The sequence below is a fragment of the Rhinolophus sinicus genome, chromosome 18 (assembly GCF_057876585.1).
Source record: "Rhinolophus sinicus isolate RSI-liver-muscle chromosome 18, RSI-T2T, whole genome shotgun sequence".
NCBI classification, from domain to species: Eukaryota; Metazoa; Chordata; class Mammalia; order Chiroptera; family Rhinolophidae; genus Rhinolophus; species Rhinolophus sinicus.
In genome coordinates this window covers 28,911,347-28,934,487 of record NC_142518.1, presented here as the reverse complement: position 1 = coordinate 28,934,487, position 23,141 = coordinate 28,911,347, and the positions used below count along the sequence as shown (strand labels likewise).

Genomic DNA, 23,141 nt, shown 5'->3' with positions numbered 1-23,141 from the left:
GGCGCAGCTCACTGGCCCATGCGGAAATCGAACCAGCGACCTCAGTGTGAGGAGCACAGCGCTCCAACCACCTGAGCCACCTGGCCGCCTCTGCATCCTTATTTTTAAGAATCTTTTTTTTTAAAGGAGGGCACAGCTCACAGTGGCCCATGCGGGGATTGAACCAGCAACCTTGGTGTTATTAGCACCACACTCTAACCAACTGAGCTAACAGGCCACCCCATGCATCCTTATTTTTCCCTCACAAATTTGGGCAAAAAAGTGTGCATTATGCATGGCAAAATCCGGTATGTTTGGACAAATTCAAGGTCTCTACAGGGCAACAAGTTACTAGTCATGAAATCAAATGTATTGTGTGAAATTAGAGTAGTATTGATCTGAAGCCAATTAATAAAATCTGTTTTCCCAATATAATAATATTTATTAAAACTGAATTGTTAATGTTACAAAGGTGATACGACCAAAAATTATATTAGTTGTTATATGTAATGTTCTTAGATGAAAGAGTCTTAGGTCATTTTAAAAAATAGAAACTATTGTCATCGTTAATTATCCAAGCACCTGAAAGCGAACCTAACAGGATAAGGAACAAAATTTTTGTAACACGATTCAGACGGCCTAAAAGACCTAATTTTACAGGCCAATGTCAGATGGCTCAAGAAACTTACAATAATTGTTGGCCAGCTAGAGAGACAGTTGTTTTAATTTACCTAACATTTTACTCTTAAGCCAAACATTCAGAACTGGAGGTATGACATATGATTATTAATGAAACTAAGAGATGGTATTTTTGACACTTGAAATAAGGATCTGTTTTTGCCATTGCCTCCCTGTGGCTTCATATCCTTGACACACCATATTTTCTTTAAGAAGTAATATCTGTATGTCTTATTTGTGAAGTAAACATTCTTATTAGGCAGAAAAAATATAAAGCCATATGACAATAATGCATTCCTCAGTATCCTCAATTGTCAGAATAAGATGAGTTGATTAGGTAATTACTTTTTAGAAAAATGTTCTTTACAACTAAGCATCCCTTTATGTTTTAAAATCTGCCTGAATGTTTTCTCATTTAATCCTCATAGCAACTCTATTAGAAAAGGATTATAACGTCAGAGAATTCATGTAACTTGCCTACTTGCCACTGCTGCTAATAATGAAGGTTTGGGCTCCTGTCTGAATCCAAAGCTCTGGCTCCTCTATCTCAGGAGAGGCAATGTATTAACTCTGGAGTAGACTAATGTAATAAACACTGCACTTCCTAACACAGGGGCTAGCCAGAGTAGTGTGTCTAAAAGGACCCTTTCATCACCACTTATTTATCCTGTTTTTGTGCTCTTCCATTTCTAGAGAATATATGTGCATAATATTTACTAAGTTATTGGAGGTCCTTTGGAATCACTTAAAAATATTATTATAATATAGGTGAAAGTTTTTTTTACCCTTCTTTCATTATTATTGCATTTTCTGGTAAAGCAGAATTACCTGTGAATAAATCTAGTAGTATCTACTGCAAGTTTTAATTCTCATGCAAATTCTCTTCTGAAATTGTTTTATAAAATACACTATTCTAGTAAACTACTTTTGAAAGTAAGGACTTTTCTGTAGGAAACACTTCATTTTTTATTTAAGACAGTGAAGGGACTTAGCTTAATGAAAATTGATGCTTTTTAAAGAGCTGCATGATAATTAGAGACATTGCATGTAGTTTACCAACTTAACGTATTTTTTAGTAATTCCATTTATGGTTATATGTAAAAGATTAAATCAGGCCCCCGCCATAGTATTTACAATTGTGTACCTTGTCGTCTTTCTCATCCTTCATCATTGAGAAATGTATACTTAAGTATTAGATATTCTTATATGGGTATTTCTTTCAGAGACACTTAATCTTCATTGTAGAAGATTGAATATTACAGTTTTTCTAGAGCTAATGGTAACAGTGCTTCCCTGCAATCATTTTCTTATATTTGCCCCTTCCCTTCCAGAGAAAGCTGTGTACACCTTTGGGCTGGGACAATTCGGTCAGCTTGGTCTTGGCACGTTTCTCTTTGAAACAGCAGAACCCAGAGTCATTGAGCCTATTAAGGACCAGAAGATAATTTATGTTTCCTGTGGAGAAAATCACACAGCTTTGATAACAGGTACAGATCGGATTTCTGTTATATATTTATAGAACTGGGTACATTTTATTACAAAATAAATACTATATGGAATGAATGTATCTAACTTAAACAAATGAGTTAATAACTGAGGAAATGGAATTCTTTAATTTTCCAAAGTATGAATTTGTAAACTCCTTTTTAATTTCAATTCTATTTAAAATCAGTCTAAATAATCCAAAGATTTAGACCCTCAAAATATGTCAGTGGTGTCAGTGGTAAGAGCATAGTATTTTACTTTGACAGAAAGCTGGAATCTTTTTAAAATTGTATCAATTTGAAGGCTCTTAACTCTTCCCTCAGACCAGAGGGGAAAAAATCTTACAAGAAAGAAGTTATTTTAAAACATTCCTGTTCAATCTGACAGAGCTGCATTCAGGCTGAGTAAATTCTTATGATGCTTTTGCCACTAGGAGGCGCTTTGAGGAGTGACTTCCCTGTTTTCTCCACAGTGATAGAAAGACACCTCAAAGATCCCTAAGCGAATACCTGGGTCCACTAGACCTTCCACTCTGTAGTTTCTCCTTTATCCAGGGAGATGCTGCATTGAGCTGACTTCTCAATCTGAGAAACAAGGTGCTGCTAATGTAGGACTCAATGAAGGTCCTTCCTAAAATGACTGACTCAGTTACTTGTAGGTAATTGATATACTCCACAATTTTAATTGCTTTGGAACAGAAGGCTCTGTAATTTCACTATTTCTAGCTCACATTTCTATTTAAAAATGAAGTAAAGCTTTATTTTTAAAAAATTAGAAATCATATAGTATTTTAGAATAATCCAGATACTTGTATTTCTACATTTTCCTCCTTCTTTTAAAAAAGCTACTGCTACAATGGAGCTCGTTTAAATGTACCTGGTTAGGGGACATAGCAGTCAGCAAATACAGAGTACTACTATACATTGTTTCTTCTTTTCCAAGAACCTTTCAGAGAGACCTACCTGCCCATTTTCAAGTACCGAGTGTTTGTTAATGTTGCATGAAATAGAACTATATGTACGGTAAAGAATTATTCATTCATACTCCCAGAAGGGTTGTTGATATGTACCCCTTACTACAGGATCTTAATCTCAGTTTCTCTGCCTTTACTGCCATTTTTCATCAGCTGTAAATTGCCATTGATGGTAAACACACACATTTTATGCATCATCTAACATACAAAGAGATTATTTGGTTAAACTTTCATAATACCTTTCCTCCTGATGAAAGAAGTTATAGCACAAATAATTGAACATTAACTTTGCTTCCCATTTTGCTTATGAAGCCTCCCCAGGGGACAGGTGGTAGAGAATATTTTTTTCTCCAGGACTAATGAGAGGTATGTAGTGAGCTATCTGTAAGTTCTTGCCAGTTCCCCCATTATAGCCAGTGGCTCATGTTTTGAAAGCTTCTCTGAGGTTGAAGTGCAGTCAGGAAGCTTCAACCAGATTTTAATTTTTTTCTGACTAAAGATAATGAAATTATAAGGCAAGCCTTAAGAAACGTTTTGGATAAATCAGGGTCAAAAGAAGGAGAAGGAAGGCAAAAAGATTTTAAGAGGTAAATACCGTGTTTCCCAGAAAATAAGACCTAATCGGACTATGAGCTCTAAATGCATCTTTTGGAGCAAAAATTAACATAAGACCTGGTGTTATGTTATGTTATATTATAAGGACCCAGTCTTATACTATATTAAAATAAAACTGGGTCTTATATTAATTTTTGCTCCAAAAGACTCATTAGAGTTGATGGTTCAGCTAGGTCTTATTTTTGGGGAAATACAGTGTAAAGAATGGACATAAATGTCTAATAGTAAAAATTATAAGAGTTAGTTTAGAGCCTAAACACTGGTCATTGCTGATTTGTGCAGAATCCATTTTTGCGTGTTATTTTTTGAACTTGTCACTTAAAAGAATTATATTATTATCCAATCATTTTTCAGTCCTCTTGCATTTTCTTAGTATGCAATTACTTTGCCATCCTCAGCTATTAGAAGTCCCCAAATGTGATCTTACTACGTCCCAGTTTAAAACCATTCCTTTAGCTTATGATTACCCTTAACAGAGTTCAGAAATTCTTGGTATGAAATAACAAGATCTTCTGTGTTGTGGTTCCTTCTTACCTCTTCAGACTCATCTCTACCACTCTCTCCTTTGTACTACAGGCACATTGGTTGCCTTTCAGCTTCTTAACTGTGCTGTTTTCTCTTGATTCAGAGCATTTGTATGTACTGCTGACTCTCCTGGAAGAGTCTTTGCTCCCGTCTTCTTGCAGCTAAAGTTTAATCATCCTTACGCTCCAGTTTGAAAGCCTTCCCTAATCCCTGGACTAGTAGGCAATCCCCCTCCTCTGTACCCATACTGGCACTTTTCCCTTTACTTTTGCTTCCATGGCACATATCCCACTTGAGATGAAGGGTATGAAGGAAGGGCTTGAGGAGTGAATGTTCAGAATAGCCACTATTGTAGTGGGGCAAAAGGTAAACTGGAGAGAAGCAACAAAATTACTCATCATCATTGTGGGCCCAGATATATAGAGGGACCCTAGTATTGGTATAGGGACCAATCTGCATGGTTGGTTTATGGCATTTCTGCCAGCAGCGTTCCACAGCCCAGGAGCAGAATTAGTAAAAACGACAGTTGGATTGATCTAACCCAGTAGTTTTCTACCAGGGGTGACTTTATCCCCCCAGGGAGCACATGGCAATGTCTGGAGACATTTTTGATTATCACATCTGCAGAAGCTTGGTATTCTGTGGGCATTTATTAGGTACAGGCCAAGGATGCTGCTAAACCTCCTACAACGCACAGCACAAACCCATACAACCAAGAATTATCTGGCCTCAGATGCCAGTAGTAACAAGGTTGAGAAACCCTGATCTAATCAATGAAATGAGAAAAGAAAATAGATTGTACTGGGATGTAGAGAGACAGAAAACAGAAATCTCTTTCCCCTTGAGAAGATGGTGTGTATCGTGACATCTCATGCTGGATTGCTACTGTTCCACACAAGGCCTTGCACAACTGGGTTTCAACTTTGCAAACCACTAAGGGCTTAGGGATTTATTCTCACAGTATCTGTGGTCTGATGTTATGTGTGGGACCACAGAGACCATAGAGAATATGGAAACATCAGTGGATCAGGATAAATTCAGTGCAGAATTTGAGGGGAATGTTACAATTACGATGTAAGTTAATGTATTTCTGTATTTACAAATAGATTCATACAAGTAATACTTTTATAATTTTCTCTCTCTTCTTTTGCATTTTAGATATAGGCCTTATCTATACTTTTGGAAATGGCCAATACGGAAAATTAGGACTTGGAATGGAGAATTTTACCAATCAGTTCATTCCTACACTGTGCTCTAGTTTTTTGAAATTTATGGTTGAATTGGTAAGGGTATCACATTTCCCTATTTACATTTTCATATTCCTTTATTTGAGTCTTTCACTATTTCATAGAAAATAAGTACTTTTATGTTTATATGAAAGAAGATTACGGCTATATCTAATAAAAACACTCGTTTCCTAAAAGCCAAATGTCAGACATCATGTCACTCTGTTCCTTTCCGAATTTTCCTCCTTTAACATCTTCCTTTTTGGCCTAATCTTGACTCTTCTGCTTCATTCTCATGTCTCCTGAGAGCCAGGACTGTGCCGTGCCTGAAAGCTCTGTGACTCCTGCAGCACCCAGCAGGGTGCCTTATTCACAGTAGTCATCTGTAGCTATCTGGTGAATTAGATAGTACTGAGACTCTCAAGTCCTGCACAAGAGAAAATCTGATAATTAATGAAGAGTTTTGGAAGTGTGTTTTATTGTGTAAATGTTATTTGGATAAAAAGGTATTGTTTCAGTGTCATCCCCAGCAGGCATTATGTCTCTATTGTTTCTAACACTTTTTTGTTTTTAAACAAAACCACCCGTTTTCTGTTTTTTTGTTTTTTTGTGGGTTTTTAAATGTGTTTTTTTTTAATTGGGGAATATTGGAGAACAGTATGTTTTTCCAGGATCCATCAGCTCCAAGTCAAGTCATTTTTTTTTCCAATCTAGTAGTGGAGGGCGCAGCTCAGCTTCAGGTCAAGTCGTTGTTTTCAATCTAGTTGTGGAGGGCCCAGCTCACTGACCCATATGGGAATTGATCCAGCGACCTGGGTGCTATGAGCACTGTGCTCTAACCAACTGAGCCAACCGGCCGCCCTGTTTCTAACACTTTTGCCAGTTAAGAACTATAGACTTGAAAATTCTGTTTCTTTGGTGATGATTATATCACTTGGAATTTGTTCTCCTAAAACTCAGTGCGTCATACTATGGAACATTTCCATTCCTTGATATGACACCCACTTAATGAATGCCTGCTCTATACAAGATATTGGACTGAGTATAAGGCATACAGAGCATACAGTGATGACCAAAATAACCAAATCCTCATTCGCTGAGCTTATAAATGGTCTTATAAGGAAGACCATTTTTTTAAAGTACTATACAAAAATATAGAAATTTTAACTTTGAAAGTATTATAAAGGAAAGATTCAGAGTATGCTATTCTTATGCCACCATGTACAACACTATAAACTTGCTTTTAAAAATCTGTGTATTGCACATACTACACAATGTTTTTTAAACACTTTATTGAAAATCAGTTATTTCTCAAAATCCTTTGAATGATGATGTCATTTTTCCATGCTCCATCATTGTGCATGTTTGCATTTTGCTCTAAGGACTTTTAAGCATTAAACTTAAAAAATGTTCATGTAAAGAAAAAGGCTTGGAGACATAATTAGCCCAAGAGACTGATTTATTCCTGGATCACTTTTTCCATGTAGAACTTCTCTGAGTAATTTTTTTCAAGTTGTTAATGTTGTTCTCAGATTAAAATAACATTTTCTAACTTGTAAGGAGAACTATAAAGTGCCAAATAGTTTTTTTCTATATATTATATCAAATTGAAAGTAAAATAGTGTGTTAAACTTGTTCTAATTTTCAATCAGTGTTTAAAGAATATATGTCTGACTCTTAAACACTGCAGGGGTTAAGGCTGCCACCCCCTCCCCACTGTCACCCCTGGTTATCCATGGGGGAATTGGTTCTAGGACCCATCACAGATACCAAAATTCACAAATGCTCAAACCCCTTATATAAAATGGTGTAGAATAGTGCAAAGAGTTCGCCCTCTGCATCCATGGATTCCCAACTGTAGATTGGAAATACTGTTTTATAATAAATCCATAGCTGGTTGAAGCCATGGATGTGAAATCCGGGGATATAGAGGGCCGACTGTCTATTTATTGGAAAAAATCTGCATATAAGTGGACCTATGTAGTTCAAACCCACGTTGTTCAAGGGTCAACTGTATATTGTAATTCGTATGTGGTGTGTGTGTATGTGTGTGTGGAGAGAGAGAGAGAGTCATTCAGTCTAGTAAGTCTACCACTAAGTAAATGTTTTGTAGCTGAAAACTGTTTAAAACCCATTTGTACTTGAAGCCAATGTCAATGAATTTATCTGTGGATTTATGCTGCAGGTTGCCTGTGGTGGATGTCACATGCTAGTTTTTGCTTCTCCACGAGTTGGTATGGCAGAAGAAATTGAGTTTGGTGAAATGTACGATTCTAGCGTATCTACATTTACTTCTTTGCCCATTAGCGATCTGACCTCAGGAAATGTACTTCATCGAACTTTATCAGCACGTATGCGGCGAAGAGTGAGGGTATGGTTGTGGTCTATTCTATATAATAGTGTTGTCTAGCACTGCAAAGAAAACAAGGAAGAACATCCTTGTTTTTAATTAAAATAAGGTTCTTGTCAGATAAAGTTACTAAATAAAATGATTAGAGTCAAGGGCTTACAAACTTTTAAAGGAAGCTCAGGTTAAACTGTTAAACGCAAAGTACAAAATTCAAATTATCATGGATAATCTTGGCTTATAAACAGTGATACTGGTCACTGTCTTATCAACTCAGATTGAATGCTGAGTTTTCTCAACTTTATGTGGAATGACTTCTGCCTTGCTTTTATCTTTAGTTATACCTCATGAGCAGTGGAAGATTATATACGGTAAACAATGAAACTTAAGAAAGAGAGAGAGAGAGAGAGAGAGAGAGAGAGAGAGAGAGAGAGAGAGAGAGAGAGAGAAAGAGAGAGAAAGGCGGGCTTCAGTTTGAGAGAGGCAGTGTTTTTCCGCAATTAAATTTAGAGATTCTCATTGTGTACTTTAAAATTATTTCAATGTCTATGAGTTTCTGGGTGGTGAACACACAATGGGATTTATAGATGATGTAATACAGAATTGTACACCTGAAATCTATGTAATTTTACTAACAACTGTCACCCCAATAAATTTAAAAACTAGGGTGGGGGGTGGGAGATGAGGGTAAGGGGGATCGAATATATGGTGATGGAAGGAGAACTGACTCTGGGTGATGAACACACAATGGGATTTATAGATGATGTAATACAGAATTGTACACCTGAAATCTATGTAATTTTACTAACAATTGTCACCTCAATAAATTTAATTAAAAAATAAATAAATTATTTCAATGATACTTATACTTTTTAAAAATAAAATGCCAAATAATTTTAAAGGAGCCATTCCTTTTTTAAAAAAAGTACTTTAAGTTCCAAAACATACTCCTTTTAAAGTAAAAGATTAAGTTTGGCTTTTTATTATGAAAAAATATCTGTGGAAAGATTGAGAAATTTCCCATAAGTATTTTGTAGTTGTTGTTTGTTTAGGTCTCATGAGTAATTTTTTTGTTTCTCAGGGAAGGCAGAGACAACACACACATACTTTTCCCTGTCATGTGAAAAACAGGCTTCCAAATTGACAATTCAGAGCAACTTAGATACAGAAACAACAGAACAAAACATTTTTGAGCCTTTGGGGATTATTTTAAAGTGAAAGGTGTGGGACATTGGCCAACTTTGACGTCTCTTAAATATTTTTAGCAACCCCAGGGTAGTTTATGTCTATATTAAATATATAACATCATCTAACAGTTTCTTTAACCTTTTATTTTAAAGGAGAAATCTCCAGATCCTTTTCAAATGACACCAGTACTACCTCCAATTGGAGGGACTCTTAGATCATCTGTTTGTTTTCAGCCCAATTCATTTCCTACATGGCAGTCTACAGATGATTTGCCAGAGAAAATGATAACTGAAAACGAGGATCCCAGGAAGCCCATGGAACCAGGTAACATTTGATACTCTGCCTGCTCTCACCAAAGAAAAAAAAAAGTACCTTTTATGCCTCTTGTTTTCATTTTTATCTTAAAAAGTTTTCTCCAATTAAATTTTCTTCCTAGAGACTGACATCTCTCATTTGAACTCAAATCCAGGAATGCTCTTAAAAGTGGAAAGCATCGTCAATGACTCTAAAAATACCATGTAACAACATCAACATATCTTTATAGGGCAGAGTTTGGCATACACTATACTTTCGCTTACATTATCTCCTTTAAACCCTAGAGCTACTCTGTGAATTAGGTGGGAGTTATATTTTTCATTTTTATAGATGAGAAAAGCAAGGCTTGAAGAGATTGAGTGACTTGTCCAAGGTCGCTCTGCTTATAAATGAAGTAAACAGGTTTGAATGCAGGTCTTCAGGACCTATGTGAAGTTCTGCATTTAGGCGGTATAGCATAATGGTTAAGAGCCTCGGATATGGAGTTAAACTGTTCTGGGACCAGATGCCAGCTGTGACATTTATTTACTATGTAACTGACTTTGGGAAAGTTACTTAATTTTCCTAAGCCTCAGTTTCCCTGTCTTTGAAATGAGTTTAATAATACCTACTTTAGAAAGTGATTGTGACAAATAAGGCATATAAAATACTTAGCATTGAGCCTAACACCTCTAGAAACCCCATAGTACACATAGTCGTGGTTATTACTAATACCTCTACCTCACTGCCTAGTCGATATAGCTTTTATGTTTTAAATTATAATCCCAGCTCTTTAGCTATTATACATCTCTTGTAAATACTTTTGTTTATAGACATTTGTGTGTCTTAGGAGAGTGTATATGTTACTTCAGGGCATGTGCTTGGATGATAGGGTGCAGAACAAGAAGCCAAGACCAGGAAATCAGAGTAAGCAGTAGGTTTGGAATTACGAAGGTAACCTAGACCTCTGGGATTAAGAACCATGGCACCGATGAATTTTAGTATCATAGGCATCAGGAACCTAGACAAAAAGTTGAGGTAATAAAGGATCAGGAATCAGGCAAGAATTGTGGGCCATGGGAATGGAATATTATCTACAACTAGGACCTTGATAATGAGACAGTTTCCTGCATCTCACCTAGAACTTTTGGATGTTTCCTTTTTTAAAAAAATGTTTTATTGGGGAACAGTGTGTTTTTCCCAGAGCCCATCAGCTCCAAGTTAAGTCATTGTCCTTTAATCTAGTTGTGGAGGGCGCAGCTCAGCTCTAAGTCCAGTTGCCGTTTTTAATCTTTAGTTGCAGGGGGCACAGCCCACCATCCCATGTGGGAATTGAACCAGCAGCCTTGTTGAGAGCTCACGTTCTAACCAACTGAGCCATCCTGCCTCCCCTCCAACAGCAGCTTGTTGTCTTCAATCAAGTTGTGGAGGGCGCAGCTCACTGGTCCATGTGGGAATTGAACTGGCAACCCTGTTTGTTCAGAGCTCGCGCTCTAACCAACTGAGCCAACTGGCTGCCCCCTGGATGTTACCTTTTGAGATAAGAATCACTGGCACTCTTTAGCTCTGTACACAGGAAAAATAGATTCTGACAATAGTGTGTACAAGGAAAAGAGAAGGTTGTGGTTTGAGGGAGGTTGTTTCCCACTTTGAGATTTGAATGTGAAGATATACAGAATTGTGTAGCTAAATCAAAAGGAAAAGCCATCCCTTATCTTGTGACTGTTTGCTAAAACTATCTTAAAAAGAAGCATTTTGAAAGTTGTATCCAACATACTATGTGACTTTTTTCTCAAGTAATTTGCAGACTTCGGTGTTTATCTTGGAGGGAAGGTGGTCACTGAAGACCTTGCTGAGAAGGTGACATTTAAGCTAAAACATAAAGGATATGAAAGATAGCCACACAAAGAGAGATGACAGTATATGTGTTCCAGGCAAGGAAAATAATATATGTTAAGGTTTGAAGGCAATTTTTAAGAAAAGGAAAGACAACTGTTGGAGCCAGAGAATGAGGGAAAAGGCAGGACAAGATGATGATGGAGAAAGTGAAAAATTATTCATGGTTTTATAGGCCACGACAAGCCTACATGATTTGAGTGTTTTTCTTAAGTGCAACAGAAAGTCATTAAAGGGTTTTAAACAGTAGAGTGATGTGCTCCAATCCAAATTATATTTTACGATGATCCCTTTTGTCTGTGTGGATTGTAGGGAAGCCAGACTAGAGGTAGGAAGAATACTTGGGAGCCTTTTGTAAGAGATGGTGTGTGGACCAAGGTGTTTGCAGTGGAGATGGAGAGAAGGGGACAGATTTGAAATACATTTTAGACAGAAACAACTGAACTTGCTAAACTTGTTGATAAATGTGAAGAGAAGGGAAAAATGGAGGATGATTCCTAGGGGCGGCGGGATGTCTCAGTTTATTAGAGCGTGAGCTCTGAACAACAGGGTTGCCGGTTCTATTCCCACATGGGATGGTGGGCTGAACCCCCTGCAACTAAAGATTGAAAACAGTGACTGGACTTGGAGCTGAGCTGCGCCCTCCACAACTAGATTGAAGGACAACTGCCTGGAGAAGCACACTGTCCCCAAATATTTCCCAATAAAATTTTTTTTTTAAGATTTTTTTTTTTATTGGGGCAGGGGAACAGGACTTTATTGGGGAACAGTGTGTACTTCCAGGCCTTTTTTTTTTTTTTCCAAGTCAAGTTGTTGTCCTTTCAATCTTAGTTGTGGAGGGTTCTGTTCAGCTTCAAATTGTTCTTTCAGTCTTAGTTGTGGAGGGCGCAGCTCAGCTCCAGGTCCAGTTGCCGTTGCTAGTTGCAGGGGGCACAGCCCACCATCCCTTGTGGGAGTCGAACCAGCAACCTTGTGGTTGAGAGGACACGCTCCAACCAACTGAGCCATCCGGGAGGCAGCTCAGCTCAAGGTGCCGTGTTCAATTTTTAGTTGCAGGGGGTGCTGCCCACCATCCCTTGTGGGAGTCGAGGAATTGAACTGGCAACCTTGTGGTTGAGAGCCTGCGCTCCAACCAACAACTGAGCCATCCGGGAGGCAGCTCAGCTCAAGGTGCTGTGTTCAATCTTAGTTGCAGGGGGCAGAGCCCACCATCCCTTGCGGGACTCGAGGAATTGAACTGGCAACCTTGTGGTTGAGAGCCCACTGGCCCATGTGGGAATCGAACCGGCAGCCTTCGGAGTTAGGAGCACGGAGCTCTAACCGCCTGAGCCACCGGGCCGGCCCAAAATTTATTTTTAAAGAAATGATTCCTAGGCAGGAGGATGGTTGACAATTTTGAGGGGAAAAAATTAAAAATTGAGGGTGATGTATCTGTGAGACATGCAAGCAGAAATATCAAGCAGGCAGTTGAAAATGCAAGCCTAAAGTTCACAAAAGAGGTCTGGACTGGAGGTATAAATTTGGAAACCATCAGCATAGAGATGATCTTTACAGTCCATGAGAGTTGGTGAAATCACCTATTAGAGAGTAGGGTAGGAAGAGAAGAAACCCAGGATTTAGCCCTGAGGACATCTAACATTTAGAAGGTAGAGGAGGAAGAGCCAACAAAGAAGCCTTCCTCAGCCTCATTAGCCAGTAGTGTAGGAGAGAAATTAGGAGAGAGTAGGGTCATGATTTCAAAGTACCGAGCAAAGGTCAAGGAAAAAGAGCTCAAAGGAGCAGCCCATGGTTCCACATCATGGAGATTGCCAGTGATCTTGACGAGTAGTTCAAGGAGACGATCAGGGCAGATGCTGAACAGTTGAGGCATGAATGGGAAATGAAGTAGTGAAGCAGAGATAGGGTGTGTAGATAATTGTTTTGCATATTTTGGTCATGAAGAGGAGCAGAGAAATGGGCTGGCAACTAGAGGGAGATGTGAGGTCACTAGGAAATATTAGAGCATATTTGTATGCTAATGGACACAAGCCAGTAGACCCCGAGAGATTGGTAGCACTTGAGAGGGAGGCTGTAATAAAAAGTGCAGAGCTCTTGAGAAGACAGGAGGGGCTGACATACAGATCAGTCTTCGATAAGAGGAAAGGCACATCCTACATTTTAACAGGAAAATGTAGGTAAATGTGTATATTTGTTGGTGAGAAGAGAAAGCAGATCAGGTCTGATGATGAGTTCTATTTTCTCAGTCAAGTATAAGGCAAGGCCATGAACTTAAGTGATCTACTGTCTGTTTTTCAAACCTTTGTTCTCTGCCCTCTCCAGTCTATCCTGCTTAGCACTTTCTACATTTATCTTCCTCAGATGCAGTTCAGTTCCCATCTGCTCCAGTGTCTTCACAAGATCCCCAATATTTTTTAAAAATAAGTGTAAATTTCTCCATATGACTCTCACCTGCTTTTCTAGCTTCATCTCTCAATAGTCTTTTTCTTAGAAGTTTAATTGAGGTCACAAGTCTGCAAACTATGACCCATGAGCCAAATCTAGCCAGTCCCCGGTGTTTGGACTGAGTTTTATTGGAACTCAGTCATGCCCATTCCTTTAATGTATTGTCTATGGCTGCTTTCACACTGCAATGGCCGAGTTTGAGTAGTTAGGACAGAGACTATATGGCCACAAAGCCTAAAATGTTTACTTTATGGCCTTTTACAGAGAAGTTTGCCAACCCCTAATTTTGATCAAACTGAACTCTTCACAGTCAGACTTAGTGGAGAGGCTATGAAGTCAAGACAGACCGAAGATTGACATATAGTACCAAAAGGGTCACTGAACCTTAATTTATTCATTTGTACAATGGAGATAGAATACTTGCCTCATTTGTTGTCACAGGGTTAAGGTTAACCTGACATACCATAAAAGCATATGTTCCCAGCGCATGGTAACCCTTCAGGACAAGCCATTCTGCGTCTGGTAGCACTGGGCTTCATTTTCTTCTCCATCCACCTTCATCTCTGCCTCTCAGAATTCTACTCATCCTTCCCTGCACCTCCGTAGTGAAACGTCCTGATTTCCCAGCAGTCAGATGTGATTTCTCATTCTCCTTTACCAATAGTTTACATTCCCTTCTATACTACAAGCTCATTAAGAATTAATAGTTAACTTCAGTTGATACCTCCTGCATATTACATCACATGGAACAAACACAAACTGATTATTTGCTAATTTATATTGAATGCATTTACAAGGGGATAGATCAATGTGGACTGGCATTTTTAGTGAAGATTTCATTAAGGAGCTCCTCTCAAATAAATATATGGGTGCTAAATGGGGTTATAATAATTGAGAAAAATGTAAGGTCAATATAGTTTATAACTTTTAATTATCTACTTTGTGATGTAAGAACCTTGCAGTTTTCCATGAAAGTTTCTAGGTGCTTGTACTAGTTATCTGTTGCTACATAACAAATGGCCCTAACACTTAGCAGGTTAAAGCAATGAACATTTATTATCTCACAGTTTCTGAAGCTTAAGAATCCAGATGTAGCCTAGCTGAGTGGTTCTGGCTCAGGTCATGTCATGCAGTTGCAGTCAGACTGTCAGATGGGACAGCAATCATCTGAAGGCTCGACTTGGGCTAGAGGATCCTTTTTCATGCTCACTCATGTGGCCATTGTCAGGAGATTTCACTTCCTGAACACATGGGCTTCTCCCTCACAACATGGCTTCCCCCGGAAAAAGTGATCAAGAAAGACAGTATGGGGGAGCTAGACGTAAACCACAATAACATCATAGTTGTGTTCGTTTTATTTTATTGGCCATACAGACCAATCTGATAAAATGTGGAAAGGAACTACATTGAGGTATGCCTACCAGGAAGGTTTGGGTCACTGGGGCCCTTTTCGAGGACTGGCTATCATAGTGCTTGATACCTGGGTAGTATTTATCCCGAAGGAATAGTGTTTGCCTGTTCATGTGAATGAAGCAATTATTATCTCATCAGTGTCAAAATCTTCAAACTTTCAAAAATATGTTTTAAAACCTGTTATTACTATGAATGAATCATGTTCAATTTCATTAACATGGGGTTAAAGGACCTTCAGTAAAATTATAGCTGCACTTTATATTATAGAATAATTTCTGTTTATTGTCCAGCTGTCTTTTCCTTTTCCTTTGGAATCTGATTTTCTCTTTTCCCTTTAATCATTCAGATAATTTTCAAGATAAAATGACCGAAGGGGAAGAGGCAGATGAGAGTTCTTCAGCAGAGGATTCAGAAAGCCTTGGAGAAACTACTGATGTCTTAAATATGGTAATGGTTTTCTTATTTCTGTATCTAGATATAAGTTTGAATTTTATTTCATTATATGTTTGTGTGTGTATGTGTATCTGTGTACTTCCTATTCTGTTATATGCATAAAAAGCTTTTTGTTTTGGTTTCATTTTATTTTAAAATAAGCTTTATTAAGGTATAGGTTACATACAAGAAAATTTATGTCAATCCTAACATCATAAGTATGCTTGAGAGTTCCTTACAGTTGAGAGTTGATTGTATTGTAACTATCTGAACTGTTTTATATTATTTATCTATATATATTTTAGAATATATAAATATATAATCATGTGTAGTCTTTATTATTTTTAGAACATATACTTTTTTGTTTATTTCAGACACACGTGATGAGTCTAAATTCCAATGACAAGTGTTTAAAATTATCACCAATTCAAAAACAAAAGGTATAGTATGGAAAGTTATTTTTATTATGGTGGGTAAGAACAGTGTAATTTTTTTTTTCTTGAAAGGTTTCTGGAAAGAATACAAGAAAGGTAAGCATTAACTTATTTTCAAATTTTAAAGAGGAATACAATGTAGATAGCCTCAATTTTGGCTTGTTGGTATATATTTTCTGTGATGCAACAAGAGTGACAATTTCATTGCTGAAATTTGCTCTTTGGAGTCACTAACAAGTCATAATAGCCATACTTTCTTGCCACCAGGGTGAGAGATTACTGTTGCAGGTCTTAAGCATTCCAAGAGGTTACTGTTTATCAGAGTGGCTCTTCGGACTTTAATTGAGTATGACTGTGGGTGAGTTACTGTGCTCACCTTACAGGATGATATTAACATCTTTTCTAGCTCTAAAATGTTGTGGTTTTGGTGAAAATATTTGACAATTGCTTTTCCAGTGTTTGGAATAGACTTTAATTTAGCAATGAATTGATAGCATAAAAACAAGATTAAACATTTGGAAATGAGTCAAACTGTGCACGGTGCTACAAAAAGACCTTTAATGAATAGCAAAAGGAAGGAATAGTTTTGTTTTCACAACCCTGGAGAGATAAAGGCCTACCCTAAAAATCCTTTGCTTTTCCTGACTTTAAGGACCAGTTGGGTGAAAGGATGAGGGGCTTGGGGATAAGAAGACTAAATTGGAGAAATGTAAATTGAAGGAAGGAGGCCATAGAAAACATTGAATTTATATTTCTAGTGCCTTTGCCACATTGTTAAGCTAAAAATCCTTTAAAAATCAAAGTCACCGAAATGCAAGAGAATCTTGCTAAATTATAAAAAATTTAGTGCCAATCCTCATTAGTCTTATCTATATTTTACTGAGAGGCATGGTAAATAAGAGCTTTTCTTTTTTTTTAATGTGGGAGAGCTGTTCTCCTAACACAGTTGTGGAAGCTCAGTGAATGCTGACTGACTTATAGACTGACTATACTTCCAAGCAGACAGCTTTCCTGTGTCTTTCCTTCCTCTTGTCTTAGACTCTGGGCTCTTCCTCTTCTGTGCTGCTTTATTGTGCTACGGAGATAAAGGCACTTACATTTGGAAATCGTGTCTGGCACCTAGGCCTGTATCTCTCTTAGGGCTCTTGAAAGAATCGTGACTATTTAAAGAATAGGACCTAGAACAAAGAGGAAAAGAAGGCACTTCTTTTTAAATTGATACATATTTTATACTTCACATACTCCTTTAAGTAGAAGCCCTACCAGGCCTACTTTGATGAATAAAAAAGATTCATTATAGTATTTCTATATATGAAATTTTTAATTTGTGCTTTCTAAATAAATTGTTTAAGCAGCAAAACTTACCTCTTCCGGGCCTAGCACTGATCACAATTTTTGAAACTTGATTTAGTGAGGTTTCACTGTCCACCAAGTTCATCGAATATTTCAATTCATTAGCTTTTAGAATTTAGGTCAGTAATTTGATTTTTGCCTTATTTTGTCCAGAAGGAAATTAATTTCAAATTCTTAATGTATCATTCAAATCCCAATGTGTAATTTCATAGTTTTTATAAAAATCTTACAGTTTACCTTAAGTATTTTCGTTATAGTGGTTTTTTCATATATGCAAATAATTATATTTAAAAAATATAACAGATAAGATCAAAAATTTGAGAACCCAAGATTTTGTTTTGAAAAGAAAAATATATTCATTATTATTTAGTACATCAATAAAGATTTCATTTGAAGTTTTTAGTTCTGTTATTTTTTCTAGAAATAAGCTATTGATTTTTTCAATTTTTAAATTTTTCACATTTTCATTTATTTTAATTATATAAAATTTCATGGAATCAAAAGGTCAATCAAAGTTTGACAAAGTGATAGGAAAGGTAGAAAAAATTGAACTACACTGCATGCAAGAGAAGTATACATTTTCAACAGTATTTTGTAAAATCAGTCTGGAAATGTATTACATTTAAGAATTGACTCAGATTAAGAAAAGTGTCAGAGAATCAATATTAATGGTTCTGTGAGTAATGGCAAAATTATGGCAGGTAGTAAGAATTTGAAAATTAAATACAGACATATGTTACTAAATCAAAATTAGATGTACCACAGACTTAGAGAGTGGCATAAATTATCCCCAAAGAAAACAAAATCTGAGTGAAATGTCCAGTAAAACTGGATGTTTTTGTTCTCCTAGTGAAACTGATGACAATGTAAAATCTTGGCAGTTTTTGTAGTAGGTAAGTTACCTTTGTCAACTAATAGTAGTATGATGATTACTTCAAAAAATTTACAGAAACAAGAAACAGTTGAGAAACTGAAGCAGCATACAGCTCGTACTGAAAGCGATGATAGCAGTGAATATGAAAGTGAAGAGATGTCCAAACGATCAAAAGAAGGGAAAGTGTATAAACAACATTTGGCGAAAGGAACATACATGATATCAACATCTACGTGTGTGAAAGCATTTTCAGATGATGAGGATGTAGGTCATGACTCAAGCCAGTCTGGGCCTGAGGCCGACACCAATGCAGAGGGCTTGCAAAAGCAGATATTTAGATGTAAAGATAAGCATGATATTTATCCACTTGATGATAAGGAAGTAGAAAGCAAAAGTGATGGAGGATGCAGTCAACAGGATTCAGAAGCAGAAGAAATAGTCTCTGAGAAGGAAATTAAGCTGGCAGAAATGGCAGGTCTGAAGGATATAAGAAAAAGTGAAGAGGATATAAAAAATATTAGTGCATCCTTTGAGGACTTACCAAATGAGGATATTGAAGAAAATGATGATTCTGTTCAGGAAAGGAACAAGCAAGACGGGATCTTTGGGAGTGAAAGAGAATCTATACAGGAGCCAGACAGTGACGTAGAAGGTGAAAATGCAAGTCAGCAGGGTACAACAGATGGCTTCGAGCCGCCTGAGTCACTAGAATTTAGTAGTGGAGAAAAAGATGATGATGAAGTGGAAACTGAGCAAACCTTATGGGATAACACAAAAGTTATTGAACAAGGACATGAGGAAGAGATTGAACACAAAATGTCCAAATTTGGGGCACAATGTGATGTTAAGTGCGACCACTTGACAGAGGTCCCAGAGGAGGAAAGAGCAGAGATTTCAGAAGGAAGTGGAATAGAGGAACAAAAAAAGATAGAGAAAAATATGGAGGTGCCTGAAGGAAAGGAGGAGGAGGAGGAAGCAGAGATCCTGTCAGACGACCTTACAGACGTAGCAGAGGTGAGTGAAGGTGATGGAAAGTCAGGGGGAGAAGCGGAGGATGTGCCTGAAGTTGGAGATGAGGGAATCTGGAAGGAGGGTAATTCAGGAGTGGAACATAGGCGAAATGAGGAGGGACAACAGGCCAAAGACAAAGGAGGAGAAATGGAGAGCCAGGGTAAGGGAGAGAAAGATTTAGAAGAGGAGAAGAAACAGGAGCAAAAGGAGAGGGAACAAGGCCATGAGGAAGAAAGAAACAAAGGGGTGGAGGAAAGGGAAGAGGAGGAGCAAGGAGAGGGGGAAGGAGAGGAGGAGGGGGAAGAAGAGGAGGGAGACACAGAAGAGGAAGAAGAGGAGGAAGAAGGAGAAGAGGAAGGAGAGGGAGAGGGGGATGGGGAAGGAGAAGAAGGGGAGGAAGAAAGGGAGGAAGAAGAGGGGGAGGAAGAGGAAGAAGGAGAAGAGGAAGGAGAGGGAGAGGGGGATGGGGAAGGAGAAGGAGGGGAGGAAGAAAGGGAGGAAGAAGAGGGGGAGGAGGAGGAAGGAGAAGAGGAAGGAGAGGGAGAAGAGGAGGGAGAGGGGGATGAAGAAGAGGAGGGAGAGGGGGAAGGGAAAGGGGAAGTCGAGGAAGGGGAGGAGGAAGGGGAGGCAGAAGAGGAGGAAGGGGAGGAGGAGGAAGGGGAGGCGGAAGAGGAGGAAGGGGAGGAGGAGGAAGGGGAGGAGGAGGAAGGGGAGGAGGAGGAAGGGGAGGAGGAGGAAGGGGAGGAGGAAGGGGAGGATGATACAGGGGAAGGGGAGGAAAGGGAAGAGGAAGAAGAGGACAATGAGGAAGAGGAGGGGAAATGCCGAAAGACGGGCAATGAAGAGAGTGAAAGGCGGGGAAGAGAGGGTGAAGGCAAAGAGTCCAAAAAAGTGAGCAAAATTAAAGGGTCTGTGATATATAACAAAGATAAAACATATCCAAAAAAGTTGGTTACTAACACAGAGGGAAAGGGGCGAGAGCATCAAGTACAGAGGTTCAGAATGCCAGTACAGTCAAAACAACTTTTAGAAAACAGGCCACCAGGTTCTAAAAAATTCTGGAGTCATGTATTACCACATTATTTGGAACTGAAGTAACAAGCTTAAAATTTGACCTGATTATGTCCAGCCAAAAAACAATTTGATCACCTTCCATGTAATAGGCCCTCAGTACATTTTATTAAATTGATTTTATGTCATGGTTACCTTCCCTGTGGTACAGTAGTGACTGATAACAACAACACAAGGGACTCTTAAGTTTTGGCTCCTCTTAGACGAATACCTTGCTATATTTTCACCAAAAATTGTTCATCTGTAACTAGAAAATATCAAAAGGTCATAGCAGATAATTATATATTCCTCATTCAAGACAGATTTAGGTAATAGGAGTACACTAGAAGAGTATTTTGTCTGTGTAAACAAAAATGACATAGATCCTTAAGGGCTATAAAGATATCTGATTTCTTATAAATCTGTTAGCACAGTTATTTTCAGTCTGATTACCGTTTACCTACTACATAGCGTAATTTTATAAGAACGGATGGTAGGTTAGCCGGTTAGCTCAGCTGGTTAGAGCGGGGTGCTCATAACACGAAGGTTGCTGGTTCAATCCCTGCATGGGCCACTGTGAGCTGCGCCGTCCTGAAATATAAATAAATAAATAAATAAAAGTGAAAAAAAAAAAGGAAAGGATGGTATTCTAAAGATACCATGAGGAATTCACATTTTAAAGAAATAGTGATGTCTTTTCTACATTTTATGTGTCCTTTTGCAACAATCGACCAAGTGACAGTTGGATTCAGAGCTCAGATCTTAATAATGTAGTTTCTTTTAGTTACTGTCTAGGCAAATGGCAGTTTATCTAATGAAATGGGGATTAACTTAAACATATAATTGGGAAGTATTGTAAGTCTTTAAGTATTTATAGGCCAGGCAAAGCTACTCATTAGGCCTCTGTGTCCGCATCTGTAAAATGGAGTGGATTCGATAAGAAAACAATACTTCTAACTCTTAAATTCTTTCGTTCTATTAGGTTGATGATTTACTCTATCATGTTCGTTGTTTGCATAAGAAATATTTAAGAAAAATTACACTTTAAAATTAATCTAGTTTTCTGTAAAATATTGTTCTTGCCTCTTAAAAGTTTGTCAGCTTTAATGTCTCTTGTCTTCTGTAATTCTGTATTTCTAAACTCCTATGATTTCCATGCTTTAACTGTACTGTCAGAACCTCATTCCCAGGATGTATATGTACTATCAATGTATTCTCTGTTGACTGTTCTGTAATTCTGTTTGTTGCTTGTCAGAATGTTTCAAGTGAAATAAAAATTAAGTGTATACAGTCAGTAATTGTGAAAAGAGAAACTAATCTTAGATATTGAATTTTGGAGGCTAGATTTCCACTAATTTCAGTCTACCCTTAACATTTTCAATGTATATAATGCAGCTAGTTTGTTTGATTGTTCTTTATTCATAGTTCCCTTTTCAACTGATTTCCTTCCCCAGTCCTTCTTTGGACATGAGGGATTTCTTGTACTTTCTTTTCTCAAGGAGGATTTTGATGGTAAACTTCCTGTGAATTTTGTGTAGTTGAATTCTTTGCACATTTTATTCTCCTTGAATGAGAAAGACTAAAAGGAGAAAGACTAGAATATGAAGTGAAGAAATTCTTAGAAGCAACTGTAAATTTTGTCTTAGCTGCAGGGATCTCTGGTAGTTTCCCCTAACTAACCAAATATGCTGATTTGGCATTGCAGGGTTCTACCAAATTCTGCCACATTCTACCACATTCATAAAGTGTTAGTAGAATAGAATTCATACTTTTAAAAGATATATGTGCTGTGTTGTTAATTCTAGTGAGAAGCATGGTTATTTAAAAAGGTTATTAAGATGGATGACAGAAGTGAAGTTCACAAAGGACAAACCTGCAGGGAGATAAGAAATGCTGAAACGCAAGTTATTCATCTTCCACTGAAGTGATAATCAGCCACCAATACTGAAATGATGTTCAGAAAATGTGTCCACCTCAGTATTCGAACTCGTCTAGATAACCATTTTTTTAAACATCATTTCTTCACATTTCCCTGGCCAAAAAATGTTGTGTACTTTCAGAAGCAGTAATTCGTGCTGGCATAGTGTTCTGGTCAAAAGAACACTGTCCTAGACCTGAATTAATACTTGGTTAAATAGACTGAAATACCTGGTTCCTTCTTTATTGCCCCATCTGCTGGTTGATCAGGCTTTCGCTGTAGTTTATCAGTGATCATTTTGAGGCAAGTGTGAGTTGTGTACATAGAATCTATTGAGTTACAGTTTCAAATGAGGACTCTGGCAGAAAATACTTAAAGGTAAGCTACAAAGGAGTACCCCAGAAGGCTCTACTGCTGCTGAACAGCAGCCCTTAAGGTGAGTGCAATTGAAATGTTTGTTATTATTTCACTAGAGAGATAAAACTTGCTGGACACGTATATACAAAACAAAATGCTACCATGGAGGAAGGCGCTGTCATTCCTTCCTTCATTCTTTCTACGGTGAAAATTCAATGTGGTATTAAATGCCCAGTACCTGACACATAACTTAGTATTTGGTGCATAGTATTCATTCAACCGACATTTATATACCAAGCGCCAAAAAGCGAGCAGATGCTTCCCCAAACCAGGTGGCTCTGAAGAAGCGAGGGCCGCTTAGTCAGCCTCCTGCGGCCCTCTTCCCTGTCAGGGGCATTCGGTAGGCACAGGTTTCCTGAAGGAACAGGTAAGAGAAGTTCCTGTGACTCTGCCTTAACTGTTGCTTAACAAAGCCCTTTGGTTTCTTGATACCCCCATGTGCTCAGCCAGGACTGCACAAAGATAAAAATATGATCTGAAAACAGATCGATGACTTTCCTTTATTAAATCCCTTAATTAATAAGAAGAAAAGGTTTTGTGCCCTGGGTGTGCAGAGAGTAAGATATGGCTTCTGATCTCAAGGAACCGTTG

The 23,141-nt window shown here is 37.9% G+C and overlaps 1 protein-coding gene across 3 annotated transcripts in view; it reads left to right on the top strand.

The window, feature by feature from the left end:
* RPGR (retinitis pigmentosa GTPase regulator) overlaps positions 1–23,141 on the top strand; it is a 58,255-nt gene that overhangs the window by 15,065 nt on the left and 20,049 nt on the right. For 2 of the 3 annotated variants that reach the window (XM_019747893.3, XM_074323551.2), the window contains 7 exons: positions 1,989–2,144; positions 5,414–5,538; positions 7,667–7,852; positions 9,169–9,340; positions 15,408–15,508; positions 15,868–15,933; positions 18,230–19,168. In XM_019747893.3, the coding sequence (XP_019603452.3) occupies positions 1,989–2,144; positions 5,414–5,538; positions 7,667–7,852; positions 9,169–9,340; positions 15,408–15,508; positions 15,868–15,933; positions 18,230–19,168 (1,745 nt within the window). The remainder of the gene's footprint in view (positions 1–1,988; positions 2,145–5,413; positions 5,539–7,666; positions 7,853–9,168; positions 9,341–15,407; positions 15,509–15,867; positions 15,934–18,229; positions 19,169–23,141) is intronic. The other variant, XM_074323552.2, reaches the window with a different exon arrangement.